The 15,645-nt window shown below is 33.8% G+C and overlaps 1 protein-coding gene across 3 annotated transcripts in view; it reads left to right on the forward strand.

Moving 5' to 3' along the window:
• ATM (ATM serine/threonine kinase) overlaps positions 1-15,645 on the forward strand; it is a 3,174,581-nt gene that overhangs the window by 1,114,041 nt on the left and 2,044,895 nt on the right. For all 3 annotated transcript variants that reach the window (XM_044072618.1, XM_044072619.1, XM_044072620.1), the window contains one exon: positions 9,769-9,939. In XM_044072618.1, coding sequence (XP_043928553.1) covers positions 9,769-9,939 — 171 coding nt within the window. The remainder of the gene's footprint in view (positions 1-9,768; positions 9,940-15,645) is intronic.

Consider the following 15,645-nt stretch of genomic DNA (forward strand, 5'->3'; position numbering starts at 1 on the left):
GCTCAAGTCTTGCGATCCATCCACAAGCTTCATTTCTTCACAGAAACAACTGAGACGCCTAGCAGGAACTGAGCAATTGACCTCTGAACCTGTAGTTTCTCTTTGAGACCAACGGACCAATCGAAACGCTGGAAAAACTGCAAAGTAACTCAAAAAACATAAAACAAGCTTTATTTCAATATACCTGACAAAAATAACTATCTATATGTTTTACAAGGTTTATAATGCTGCTTGAATAAGAAGGTGCTTTTTTATTGTCAGGGCAACAGTTCCAACGTAATGATCACAATGCTGTTAATTTGTAGAGTGGTCCTACTGATTTTGCCTCATACTGTTGTGCTGTTCCTTCTAAAATGCTTCATTTCCTGTTAAAGCACTACATTGCATTCAGGCAGTAACGCAAGAAATACATAGTTATTATTGTTTAGAAAATGAAAGTTAATACAACACGTGTTGTATTAACAGGAATTCAGATAGAGTAAGGTTTTAAAGCCATTATTTCTCATCTTCGCTGCTGATTGCTCAATAAAGAAGTTAAAAGCTTTGTTATGACTGAGCAGCCACTGTTGTATGTATAATCTATATATGAAGAATAATCAGGAAATAGACAGACAAAATAATCCTGTAAAATGCTACACGCATTCATATTAATCTTTGATCTGTAAAACTATCCTTTTGCTGCACTCATTGCTAAGAAAGCCATTCCACTAAGATAAAAACGAGTTGTGAAGTTCCCCCTTTTTGTGCAACAGAGCTGCCACTAAATCTTGTGCTAGAATCAAGGGGTCTTGCTCGCAATAACTCGTAAGCAATGGACTACCTAATCTACTCGCAGTATTCATCAGCAGTGCCAAACAGCAGTAGAAAGAGATGTACTACCTACAAGAAAGTGTCATAACTTTTTGAAAATGTCATGACTTAATTGGACGTTAAGTTAAGGTACTGTCCCTCTTACAAACACACACCTTGAAAAAGTAATACAAGATATTCCATCAGCTCATTGGGGGTGTTGTCCTGATAACGGAAGAGTACCAATAAAAATATAATAAAAAAGCAGTACAGCCACTTAATACAATATATTTTTTGAACATTGGTTATGTGCAGAGATGGTGCACAAATGCATTGCATACTAAAGAAGTATTGGTTAGAACGTCAATGCTAAAGTATTTCACCCTTAGTTTTTGTAATAATTTTAAGGGATACTGTTACACTGTTGCCATAACTTGTTAACTTTATGATGTGATGAGTTTTTTTTTTTTTTTCTCTAAGTCTTGTTAGTACCTTGCAAGACACTTTATGAGAAAATATAGAGATTAACCAAATATTAAATGTTAAAATATTGTGGATGAAGGTCAGAAAATATATGTACTATTGCATACTCCTTTTCTTTTTTTTTTTATTTACTGTTTCCCCAACTTGACACCCCATGAAATATAACATTTGTAGTAACGTACTGAAATTTTCTTTTTTCTTAAATTTTGTATGACCTAGTTTATTCAAACAAACTTTTGTTTTTTGGGGAGGGGAAATGAAGGTTATAATAGAATAAATACTTTATTTAATAGATAGTTTATGCACACCCACAAATTTAAAAGTTTGTTGTTACCATTCTCTGAAAGATTGATTATAAGAATAGTAAGGTATTATATATTACTTACATTTAACCTTAATCAAAATATTAGTTCATATAGACTTTACAATATATAACCCTATCTTCTCCCTAATGAAGCATGCAGTTGCAGTGACCCAATGTTATTGAGTATGTGTTGGCAGACCTGTTGCTTCTATGTAACACATATTAAGCCAGGAACACTAGGTTCCATGAAGAAGGATGTTATTGTAAATACTATTTTACCTTCTTTAGTTGTTACAGAAACTCAGTCTATAACAAATTTTGTTATAACCTACAAGGTTAATCCCCTAGGAAATCATTATAGCTAATTTGAACTATTGTACATTTAAATGTTTTTAACTTATAATTGTCTATCATTGAATGTTAATGGGCTAAATAACCATATTAAAAGAGCAAGCATTAATAAATACCTTTCTTTACATAAGGCTGATATAGTATTTCTTCAGTAGACACATTTAATATCCCAAGACTTAAATATGCTAACACTAAAAGATTATAAAATATTGACTAGTTCCCAATTTAATTACAAAAGAAGAGGTGTAGTAATTCTTTGGAAAAAAAAGTCTAAGGCTTCCTGAAATTGTAAACTCATATATAGACAAAGAGGGTATGTTAACTTTAGTAGTAATTAAGCTTGAAAGGAAATACTATACACTCATAAACTCTTACTGGATCCCCGGAATTGGTACAAAGTCAGTAAAGAAATATTTAGACATTATAACTTTACATTCTAGAGGAGAAATGATAGTCATAGGGGATTTTAATTGTATTCTTTCATCTGGTGAAACTACGAGTTCTAAAACCTTCAAGACCTCCCCTGTAGCAAACACTTACATAATTATATCAATACAAGAAATTTAAAAGACATATACCATATAAAACTTCCCTCTTCCCTAAAGTTCTCTCGCTATTCATATAGGTTTGGGACACTAATATAGATAAAGTCTTAGTGTCAAATTCTTTACAATCAAAAAATAGATAATGTATTATTAATATCTTGTTCACTTTCTGATCATAATGCCATTACTTTTAGTATAACTTTTCAAACTGAACCCTTAATACATTGCCAAAGAATACCAGCTTATATTACGAAAATAAAAGGCTATCAAGAATGGATTTTATCAGAAATTAATCAGTTTTTAGAAACAAATAACAATGGAGAAGTATCGGATACAGTTATATGGGATACTCTCAAAGTTGTATTATATGGAAAAGTTAAAATGTGGTATATGCAAAAAAGAAAGGAATGGGATAAAAGACTACAAGATATTCAAACTGAATTAGATAACTTAAAAGGTAATCTAACACCAAATGATAAAGTCTTAGATAATATAAATAAAGTAAACAAAGAATATCAAAATGTATTGCAACACAAAATATCTATAAATACTCCATCAATCCTAAAAGTCTACATAGAATTGCAGTATGCTCAAAGTACTTGAAAGAAAGAAATCACATAAAAGAAATTACATATGTTGAAAATATGAGAAAAATAAAAGCTGCAAATTTAAATTCCATATTACAAGGTTTCAAAAAACATTATGAGAATATAAATACTCTCAAACCAATAAATGAAAATATAAATCTAGACAAATTCTTATCTGATAATATTCTAAAGACCTTATCCCCTGGGAATATTGCTAAAATTGATGGACCTTTCACATTTACAGAACTAAAAAATCAAATAAACAACTTAAAAACTAATAAAGCACCAGGATTAGATGGTTTAATTCCTGAATATACAAAATCCTTCCTGATAATACCTTAAAAATGCTACTAAACACATTTTGGGAAATCAAAACTACTTATAATATCCCACCATCATGGAGACATTCATTAACCTCTCCCATACTTAAAACCTGATAAAGATCCTACTTCCTGTTCCTCCTATAGGCCCATCTCACTATTAAATATAGATAAGATTTTCATGAGCATAATATCAACCAGAATCAGTTCCATTATACGTAGCCTAATAGAGGAAGATCAGACGGGTTTTATTAAACACAGAAAAGTCCAATATAATATAAGACTTCTGACTCTTCTAGATTTAGCTAATAAAAATAAAAACGAATTAACAATAATGTGTCCAGACATAAACAAAGCCTTTGATTCACTGAGTTGGTCCTATCTATTTAAAGCTTTACAACACTATACATTTTCTCTAAATTTTATAAAATTAATTAGAAACCTTTATGAAGACTCTTGTTTCTTTTGTAAAGATAGGCTCTTTCTTATCCCCCTCATTTAAACTTATAAAAGGAACAAAACAATTTTGCCCTCTTTCCCTTTTAATTTTCGCTCTAGCTGTAGAACCACTAGCCAACTATATTAGAAATAATGTTCACATTAAAGGCTATAATTTAAATAGCAACATATTTCCAGATTCAGCTATTTGCGGATGATTTGTTGCTAACTAGTGGAGACATTGATACATCTTTAGATCAGCTACTTAACACTTTAGATTTATTTGAAGGTTTATCTGGGCTAAAATTTAAACATAGCAAGACCCAGACTTTGTTAATAATTAAAAAAAATGACTATGAAAATGAAAAGTTATAAATGCTTTAACTGGGACAATACACAAATTAAATGCCTGGGTGTTCAAATTAATTCCACACTGAAGAATACAATTACTACAAACTATAATATCTTAACAAATCTAATTATTAATCACACAGATAATTGGAACAAACTTTATTTTACTTTTGAGGACAGACTAATGCTAATTAAAATGATAGTGTTACCTAAAATTCTTTATATAAGTCTGTCTTTAATCATTCTCCCAACCAAGAAAATATTAAAAAAATTAGTAATAACTTACTAAAATGTCTGTGGTATCCTCAAAAACCTAGAATATCTTTACAAAGACATGTGGCAAGTTGGGAAGAAGGAGGTATTAGTTTTCCTAATATTGAATATTATGTAAATGCTTCTGTTTTTAATATATATCCTTTTATGGTTAAACCCCTCATATAATTCATATTGGAAGCTATTACATGAAAAAAAATTATTAAACAATACTAGAACGTTAATTGACCCTCCAAAATACGTTTATTTGGTCTTTAAAAATATACATACAAGGTAAGCAGAAGTTAAAATCTTGCTCCTTTATCAGTCTAAGAATAGCAAATTTCATGAAAATCACCCAATCTAACCAGTCAATTAAAAGCTTATTAATATTTGTTTTGCCTATTCCTTATACTAATGAATGTTTAATATCTTTTGATAAAAATAAAATGCTTGAATTTAAAAATAATGACTTAATATACTGGAACCAATTCTTATCCACTAATGGAATTTATTCAGCCAACCATCTAATTACTAGATACAGCTTACATAATAATAACTGGATGTACAAACCTGCAGAGAATTTATATATAACAAAATTATATTTTCCTTACAAACCCATGGAAACAACATACCTAAAACACTAGAACTTTTGACTAATATAATTGATGGTTCTTTGAAAGACACCTCATTTATATCCCTAATATATAAAGTCATTAGATCTGATAATTCCATGAATGCTTCTTTTTGGGAATACCCCACCAAAATAAATAATGGAGAATATACTACTAAAAATAAGAAATTACTTATAAAATCAGTACAAAAATAGCAATTTCTCGTTACTGGAAAATATACACGTGGAAATTTCTCCACAGAATTTATTATATACCTCAAAGAATTGCAAATATGTACAAAACAAATTATATGAAATGGTGTAAAAGCTATAGAAGCTGTCTGGTTTCATATGATTGTTGCATGTAATATGTTATCTCAATTCTGGAAGGAATTTGAATGTTTCTGTAAGGCCTTATGGAATGATGATTGTGAAATTTCAAGTTCACTGATTTTATTTAATGTACCAGTACCAGAAATCGTACCCAGATCTCAAACGCACCTTCTTTGGTCAATACTTGCAGTAGCACGAAAGGTTGTGACAAAAAATTGGAAAACTGACTCTCCTGTATCTTTCAGGAATTAATTTATTTATTTAGCCAGGACCTTACGTGAAAAAGAAATATCTAGTGTAAAAATGAATACAAAGAATTTAACACACAAATTAATTGCGTGGGAAAAGTTACAATCATTACTAAAAAAGTATTAGATGATTTCCTGAATGTATATAGAAGTATTTCCTTGTTATGGACTTTGTAAATAATTTGTTTCAGTTTTGAGTGTAAATATGTTATTACTGTTGTTATTCTTGTTATAAAAAAATAAAAAACATTGTTGAAAAAAAAAAAAGCTGGTTTGAATTTATGGTGTACAAAGACTGCCAATGGATGTGTTTGTAATCCCTGGCTGCCACAGTAGGGTGAAAGGGAAGTTTTTGGATGTTTTTATGCACTTTTAGTATTCCAGAAATCATAGGAATGAGTGGAGATTTGTTGTTCAAAAACTTGTATATTGACAAATCAATAACCCCCGGTTAAATAAATCACTCAGGCACAAATCAGTGTTTTTGTAGGCAACATTGATTTCATTTTTGACACAGAGAGTTAGGTGGTGGAATCTGTCTTGTGCCAGAGCAAAATATATATAAAAACATCCAAAAACCTCTATTTTGCCCTACTGTGGTAGCCCAGGGATCAAAATGGGAAATATCTAGCTATCTGAAGCTCATGAGTTTAAGAACCACTTTTGCCTGACTTGAGACTCCACAGTAGAGGATGAAATCTTTTCCCTTAAAGTTGTGGCATTTGCATTGTGGTGCACGAACAGATTCCCTTATGTGAGAGATGGAAATTTCATAATGATCATCAGAAATATGTTTTCATTGAGGTTTGGTATCTCAGTCGAGAAAGAGCCACTCAACTTAAACCTTGCTTTTTAGATGTAGCTACTAATAAATTTAGTTACTCATACCTACTAAGTTCCTCATATTGCACTACACCCCTACATTATTTTATAAATCACAGCCCTTAAAATTCTGTATTTATTTCCAGAAGGTAATAGTGATCTACTGAACTGTGATCTGCTCTTCTGAATGCTTCTAGAATATGAAATGCTGTACTGCCGTTTGCATTAAGTACGTACATGTCTTTCTGATTATTGTCTCCTATAACTGCTACTATAGTATCACCTGTTCTTTTCCAGTTTTCCATTATGTTCCTTAACCTAGTGAATAAGCATTATACAGTGTTATGTCATTGTATTTTACATATGTGTGTTCAACTGTACTGTGTCCTTGTTTGTATATTTATTGTAATTTGTATTGTATACCATTTGTTACTTTTTTGGCACTTTTCTCATTGGATCCTCTGCTGAAAAGGGGTTTCCAATCCTGTTGGACTTCCTTAGTAAACAAGTGCAAATAAAAAAATAAAGTAGGTGGTATCTGTTTCTTGATAACTCTAGTATGTAATGAGTCAAGAAGCAAGTTAGTAAGTCAGATTTCAAAAGAGAGAAATGCCAGAGGAGCCATCTAACTTCTTCTTCAAGGAATTTAATTCAGTAGAGCTAGAAGTCCATAGCCATTCTGCAGCAGACTGGACTCTGATATTAAAGGTGCAGTAACATATGCTGTAAAATTCAGCATGCTCTTTGAAAGTTAATGAAGAACATCAACCCTATTCAGCCAAACGTTTTAGGTGCCCTTTTATCCAGAGCATGCCTGCCCAATATGCCTCATTGACTTGAAGAGGGAGTGTTACCAGACAGTTTTATCAATATACTAGTTGCTTAACAAAGGCTGATTGCGTAGTGTTGTATATATTTGCTGTTAATGCCCTCTAATCGCTTTAAGTATTATGTGCACTGTTTTACTAACCTCATACATTAGATACTCTTGGTTTGTTGCTATGTATATATGCATATATATATATATATATATATATATATATATGTGTGTGTGTGTGTGTGTGTGTGTGTGTGTATATATATATATATATATATATATATGTATATTAGATATATATATATATATATATATATATATATAGATGTGTGCATGTGATATATATATATATATATATATATATATATATATATTTTTTTTTATATGTATATATACAGTATACTCTCAGTTAACTGGCACCCATGGGGATTGGTCGATGCTGGATAACTGTAGTTTCTGGTTGCTTGACAGTTACTATTAAAAATAGGCCTGACTAATACTACACCCTATACTATTTGTTTGGTTTGACTTGTTCTCAGGTTGGGAAGAGAGGGAATTAATTCCTATCTTCCCTTTTAAAGTTCTAAAACTCTAAAAACGTAAGGTGCGTTTCTCCAGAGGAAAACAGAAAGTGCAACACATGAAAACTGTACTGTGTTTTTTCAATATTTTTTTGCCGGTTGCTTGAGAGTGCTGATTGTTTGAGTTCTGGTTAACTGAGAGTTTACTGTGTGTGTGTGTGTGTGTGTGTGTGTGTGTGTGTGTGTGTGTGTGTGTGTGTGTGTGTGTGTGTGTGTGTGTGTGTGTGTGTGTGTGTGTGTGTGTGTGTGTATGTATGTATGTATATATATATATATATATATATATATATAGGGTCTATATTATATACTCGAACGCTTAAAAAAGCGAACGCTAGTTGATCGAACTTATTTTCGCGAAACTGCAAAATATCGAAGTAGCAGAAACTCTAATTTTTTCCTAGGGAAAGAATTCTGTTGCTTCAGTATTTTCAGTGTTATGGTGGAAAGTTACCGGTCGGATTCAGGTAAATGTGCGATTGTGTGGATGTGAGTGTTAGAGTGATTTAGATGAGCTAGGGTTAGGGCTCGGGTTAGGTGTGTGCGCGATTGAGTGGACATGAGGGTTAGGGCGGATTTAAGTGAGTTAGGGTTAGGGAGCGGGTGAGGTGAGTGTGCGATAGTGACGGACCTTAGGGTTAGGGTTTGGGTTAAGGTAAGTGGGTAGTTAGTGGTGTGTGCATAGTTTAGTGTAGGGTTAGGTATCAGATTTTAGGTGTAAGTGTGTGGATTTCTGTTTGTTTGGTGTGCTTGTGTTGTGTGTATGTGTTTTGGATCCGCAATTTTTTTCCCTGGGAAAAAAATCGCTGATCTGACAGTTCGAGATTGTAAGCTTTCGCTTAAATTCGGTCGATCAGTCAGCGTTCGCTTTAAGCGTTTGATGATATAATATAGACCCTGTATATATATATATATATATATATATATATATATATATATATACACACACACACACACACACATATATACATGCATATGTATACACACACACACACACACACACACACACATCCTCCATATCCAGGCTGGTCCACTTACCTTTATAAAATGATGTTACTTCACCTAAAGTGTGAAACAGGCTATGTCTTTCCAGATTACTGGTTAATTGAAGTAGGATAGTTGTTGTTGTTTGTCTTTCATCTTTTCCCGGTTAGGGGTCGCCACAGCGGAACTCCGGTCTGCTAATGATTGGCAGTTGTTTTTTTTATGGTGTCGAGTTGCCAGCCCCGACGCCCAGCCTTCAACGAAGTAGGATAGTACAGCTGTTTAATGGTGCTCACTTAGTAGATCTTCACAGACTAAATAATTTCCACATTTAGAGGATTCATCCACCATACTTATTTTGTTTCAGATTTGAATTTAAATTGGGCCTTTGGTATAGGTTTGGACTTTAACTGGGTTTAGAATTTCAACTTCCATTTTGTTTTATGCATTGAGATTTTACTTTAAAAAGAAGCTTAGTGTTAGTGCAAGGTAAGAAATTACTGCATGTTTAAAGTTGTAATGTGTTCATAGGCTCATGAGGGTTTGCCATTTTACTGCATTTAGTTTACTGTGTACCCTGATTTTTTTTATTAAGAAGGCCTAAAGGTGACATCAACAAGCACTGCCCTTATACAAGGCTTTTGCCAGACCTCATCAGTACAGTGATCCACATGACTGGCCCCACTGGGTAGTGGACTGCTGGAGAAGTCTAACCAGAGGTTCATTACTTGACAGATGAAAAAGTCCATGTGTAAGACCTTGTTGCCCAAATGACCTCCCGTCACCCAACTGTATTACACAAAGTAAAAGTAAAGGCATTTCTAAACATTGCTGTATTCTCATTGACCTGTTTTCTGATTGCAAAATATGTTCATGCTTCTACATGTATTTATATGTGGCATTGCTTCTCTCATAAATCCTGTTGTAAATTCTTTAATTTTGTTGTGTTTTAGAGTCAGGTGAAACCAGAGGATCGTGCTGATGAAGAATGCAATAGAAGAGCTACATTGCTGATGTTGATTTCTGAGGTTCTGTGTTCTACATCTGTTTGCGAAAAGCAAGCATTGTTTGCAATCTGTCAGTCAGTGAAAGAAAATGGTTTGAGCTCTCAGCTCATCAGAAAGGTACAAATCACTCAGGAAACCTTTTGATATTTGGACACAAGCATTGTAAATGAGTTAAAGTAAAGATTTGTTAAAGTTTAAGATATTCAGAAATATGCAGAATGGCATTGAGATAGATGGTGGAGGTTTGATGGTATAATATACACAAATACAAATTGGTTTTGATTCATATTCTGTATAATGCTTACTTTTCATTGTAATTGCTTATGTTATGTAGGGTCAGTCCTGAGAGGCTTCAGTCATGCTTCCATCTCCTGTAGCAGAATTTAACCAATAAACAGATTTTATCAGAAGTATAGCTAGCTATTCTAGTGCCTGTTGCCCTCCCCAGGTCTGGTGCCTCCCTCAAATTTAAGTAGAGCAGAAAAAAAAGGTCATTTGCCTGATCTGGTGCTCATTATCTAAAAACCAAGCCAGGGCTGCGTTTCCCCATCTGCACATATGCTCCTCAGTTGATTGTTGCAGAGCAAAAAATAAAAAGTCCATTCCCTGATCTGGCACTCTTCATTTAATGATCAAGCCAGGTCTATTCTTTAACAAAAAAAAGGGCAGTCTCTTCTGTCCTTTTGAATTCTAGCATACTGCTGGCTATATTTATAACAAGCAGCTGCCATAGTTTGCCACACACACGCACAAAAAGCTCTAAAGTGCTGTATTTATGATCACAGATGCAATGTGGGCATTTGTTTCTGAATGCCACTAATGCAGTTAAGACCAGTCAGCATTTGCCAGTCTTGCCACCTAATACTGTGCTGCTGGGATGGCTGTCTCCTTTGCCCCACCATAGTTATGCTTCTAGTGTACCTGGTATAGCTTTTTGACAACACATGGCATCATTATTCTGTGTAATGCATATTTTTATCTGTGCATATATTTGATTACTACTGTAGTGGAGTGATCCAAAATATGCTCATTTCCCCATGGCTCTAGCCAAAGGCAGAAATGTATTATTTCAAACCAAACACAGATACATTTATTTCATATAACATGAAAAACAGTATTGGGTAAAGCTATTTCTATACTCCATTGTTATGCAACAAATAGAAACGTTTTATAACATTTTATAGCTCCTTCCTTTGGCATAAAATGCTGTTAATACAGTGATATATTACTCATTGCACCCTCATCATGTAGTATCAGAATCTGTGTGCTGTGTTTTGGTAAAGGACCTAGTAGCCTGGCTTGCCCAAGTATACATATATAATATGAAGACCATTAGCAAAAGCATTAATTTAATATATTAACAAGTTTACTGCCTTTAATAGAGAGAATAATGAAAACTCTGCACAGTATTTACTCAACAGGCCATTTGCCTACTGTATGCTTATTTAGCTGATATTTACCATTTAAGTTTAGAGACAATGTGTGGAAGACCATGTTGTCAGATCTGTGTCCTTAGTTTTGTTGAGGAAATGTAGGAGAGTAATGGTCATTTTTTGAAGTGTAGTAGAAACAATAGATTACATGTGTGACTGCTTTAGTTTTTTGTATGAGCCATTAGTGTAGGTTATTCTGTGTCCGACCTTTAGAGTAGGCCAGTAACCTTCAGTAGGAGTGTGGTATGATATAAAAACAGAAATATTATTATTTTTAAGAGTGAAGGTGATTTTTCTTTCAGAAGAATATTCATATTGCCATGCAGATTTTTTTGTGTGTGTCTTGTTTCCCCATTATGCCTACTGACAATCAAATCTCCCGTTTTCATGGATTATTCTTCATGGTGGAAAATCAGTTGCAGATACTGCTACACAGACAGCAGTCATGGAATATCTGTGTTTGTCCTTGACACCTCTTCTGGGTGGGGAATGCGTACCCCTATCACCACCAGGCCATTTTGCTTTCCCTTTGTGAGTACACATTTCCATGCAGATGGAATGAAGGCTACTGTAAAATGTTTTGATGAGCTACACGCGTGCGCACACACACTTGCACCAGGATCGCTTCAGTCTGTGCTACAATGCAGCACTACATGACACAGATTTGTCCTTTCCAGGCTGGGCATAACTGTCTCACCCTGTATCTATTAGATATCCGTGCCACTAATCAAATTGATGTTGCCTATGTCATAGTTAGGACATTATCTGTCTATGACAAAAAATATTGTTTACTTAGAAATATAGACCCATCTGCAGTTCAGGTAATGTCCAAAGGCAGTATTATTTTTATAAAGCTGTTGACAGTAATGTAAATTAGGCTAACACTACAAATATTATATCAGCTGTTAGTAGAATTGTGTCAGACTCTTAACTTATTTCACATTTTATAATTTGGGTTTTATTTTTGTTCAGAATAAGTGATGTTAATGTCATTTTTGAAAAGACCTATGACATTTACTGTTAACTTAAATGTTGTGAGAATTGCCATAGTTTAATTAAAATAAAAGTGATTGAAAATGTGTCCATGTCTTCCCCATATATGCTTCCCTTTCCCTGTAAATAGGATTAATGGGGTTTCTGTGAGGGGAAGTAGATATGCTTGGTTAAGTGATTATTTTGGTTGGGGTCCTTAGTTTGTAAAATTAATATCATTCAATGAAAATTTTCTGACTTGTTTTCTTTCTTTAGTATGAAATAAACTGAATAGCATAAAACAAATCAGAACACTCAAAATATTTAATCAGAGATCAGGGACTAAATTGGTAGCCTGATTTGGTTCTCCTGTCCCACTTGCCATATTAAAAGCAGTGTACAAAGTTTACCTTTTCATCATGGTTTTGTTATCTTTAGTGAAAAATCTTATGTTAAGAAGAGGGCTGCCGAGAAAGGTGATGGCATGACTCCTTCCTCGGAAACGTGCATTCGTCTGTTTAGTAAGAAACTTCATCCACTGCTGCTCATTAACCTTCATAATCTCATGCTGATTGAGTCATACAAGGGCTAGAGAATAATTCAATGTGCAGTCTTATGTATGAACTTCAGAAAATGTACACCATCTTAACAGTGTATGAAACTGAATCTCATACATGAGTGTGCTGGAGATCAAGGATACGCTATCCAAGTATTCTGGTCCCTTATTGAAAAGCAAGATAACTTTATTTGTAGATCTAAACATTTCAGCATTTAGAACATTTTGTGATAAACATCTTTGTTAAATCTCAACTAAAACAGGGACAGAGATACACAAACATTAAGATAAAAGAAAACTAACCATAGTAACTTTTTTCATGCAGTATACGTTTCCTGTCACTCTGACATTACATAAATTGTTCAGTTCCTTCCTTCCATTAAACTTCACTCCTGTTGAACATTGCTCTTCATGTATTGTTCCCATTGTTGACATTAACTTTGTTGTAATTTGTCTTCAATTCCTCTGTCTCCTTTGCAGTATTCAGTACTCCAGTTACAGTTTGTTTAGATTTTGATTTCCATTTTCCATTAATTGCTTTTTTGGCAGCCAGTAACAATAAACTTAGTAAGGTCTTGCTGTGCCTATCCAATTCAGAAATATTCCAGCTGTGAAAAGAGTTGTTTTCTTTTGCTCCCCCAACATTTCTGACAAAACACTATATACACATTTTTTTACGTTTGCCAACTCGTAACATTCAAATTCTCTCTTTCTCATCACACTTCCAGCATTTGATGTCTACTGGAGGAAAAATTCTCTAAAGTCTGTTTGGCTTATACAAGTATCTATGCAAACAATTCCAGGAAAATTCATAAAACTTCTGGGCTTTGTTGAATAGTTGGAACTGTACAAATGTATTTCTATTGTTCCTTGGTAAATTGCCTTTTCAGTCTCTCTTCCCAATCTTTTCTAATCTTCTCTGATTGATTCTGACTGCCCAGTATTTTATACACTGTACTAGTTATCTTTTTTTTTAACATCTGCTTCTGTTCTAGACTCCACTGAAATATCTACCTAATCTGGTATTTTCACCTAACATTCCTCCTCCCCATACTCCTTGCATATATTATCAGTCTCTGGTATGGACGGTAGTCTCTAACCAGCAGTACAGATTGTTGCTTGGCCTTATCCCACTCAATTAACTTTCCCTCAGCAGTTATTTGATCCCAATACCTTCAGTCTCTTAAAATAATTTGTTTCCTGTGCTAATTTACTCCAGTGAGGTGAAAGTCCTTTTTGCCTGTTTTCTCTATCCTTACAGTCATCCCTGTAGGTAAAATTTTTCTGCATTCCTCTGTTGGCTTAGCTGTTTGAATATTTTCTTTTACTTTGAGTGCCATTTCTATATGATGATTATTCTATTTTAAAGACCTGCATCCATCCTATCACTTTATTTCTCCAACTCCATACCCCCATTACATCATCTCCTTCCACTTTGGTTAATAACCTTCTGCTTGTGTTATGTACGTGAGCCTTAGCTGCACTGCTGTAAAGTATCCTTTCAGATCAGTTAATCCTAAGACACATTTTTTCTATGGGGAGAATCAACATGTCCCACTTAACTCTTTACCTCTTTCCCTCCCAAATAAATTCTGTCAGTCTTTTATTAAGTGCCATCCACAACTTCTCCTCTGTTTCATAAACATGTCTGACCTGTAGCGTTCTGGAACATTTTGTGACAGTTTCATGTCTTTTAAGGATATAAAATAAATGAAGATAAAGCAAAGGCTGTAGCCGTAAACTGTGTGAATTTGTTCAACCAAAAAACAGACGTATGGGAACAGGTGAAGATGAAGGATTTAAATGCATGGATTAAAAAAGATTCTATTATGGCAGCTAAAGATATGTGGGAAGAGATTAAACAAAAGATAATACAAAAAGTTAGAAACTTGAAGTTCTTGATAATGGGTATGGTTGCTAAGATACAATAAGAATGTTTTTAGTTCCACTAGTCATATATACAGGTAAGGAATATTTTGTCAACTAGGAGAGGTTTGGATGGCAATTAATAAAGTGAGGAATATTATTTGGGAGTGGAAAAGGACAAGAGTTAAGTGGGATAAGTTGATTTTTTAGATGGGCTAAAGTTACCTGATTTGAATATGTACTTTAAAGCTATGTATTTAAGGCTCATATACATAATGCAAGCAGAAGGTTATAAATTAGATTGGAAACAGATTTTGATAAATGGGGGGGGGGGGTTAAGAGGACAAGAAAGACTAGGATTTTGGATGCAAGTCCTTAAGGAGCATAACAACAACCATAATGAATAGTATAGTCATGAAGTGGAAAATATTTTAAGAACTAAGCCAGTTTAGAAATGGAGAAAAGAGAAAAGAATTTTAACAATAGGGATGTCTGCAAGTAGGGGTATAGAAAATAGGCAAGGGGGACAAGAAATTTCTAGAGGAAATGAGCAAAAGAACCAATGTCTTGGGAGAAGGTAACTCTGGAGAGAGTGTTTGAGTGAGATGAGGTTTAGCTGAAGTCTGGACTGCAGATTAGAGATGTCCTTTCCTGTCAGGAATTGATATCAGAGTGTAGCAAACAGAAAAGGGTAAGGCGGTGCCAAGTGAAAGATAGTATCTGGTTGAGTTTTTGGTTGAATCTAGAAAATACTGTTAAAAAAAAAGAATATTAGTTGTGTATATAAAATACTGCATGATAACTATGAGTCAGTCAGAAAAGGTTAGTAAATATTAGGCAGAGAGACCAGGACAGCAATTTACAAGGTATCAACATGAAGAAATCTGTAGGGCTCCCAGTTTATCCAACTAAGTCCAAAAGGTTTAAGATTTTTTCATGGAAGTGTTTGCTTTTGTATTTTTGTTCTGCAAGTAGACTTCAGAAGAAGATTTTTCC

This window comes from Protopterus annectens, chromosome 5.part0 (genome assembly GCF_019279795.1).
Source record: "Protopterus annectens isolate FY-2018-M chromosome 5.part0, PAN1.0, whole genome shotgun sequence".
NCBI classification, from domain to species: Eukaryota; Metazoa; Chordata; order Ceratodontiformes; family Protopteridae; genus Protopterus; species Protopterus annectens.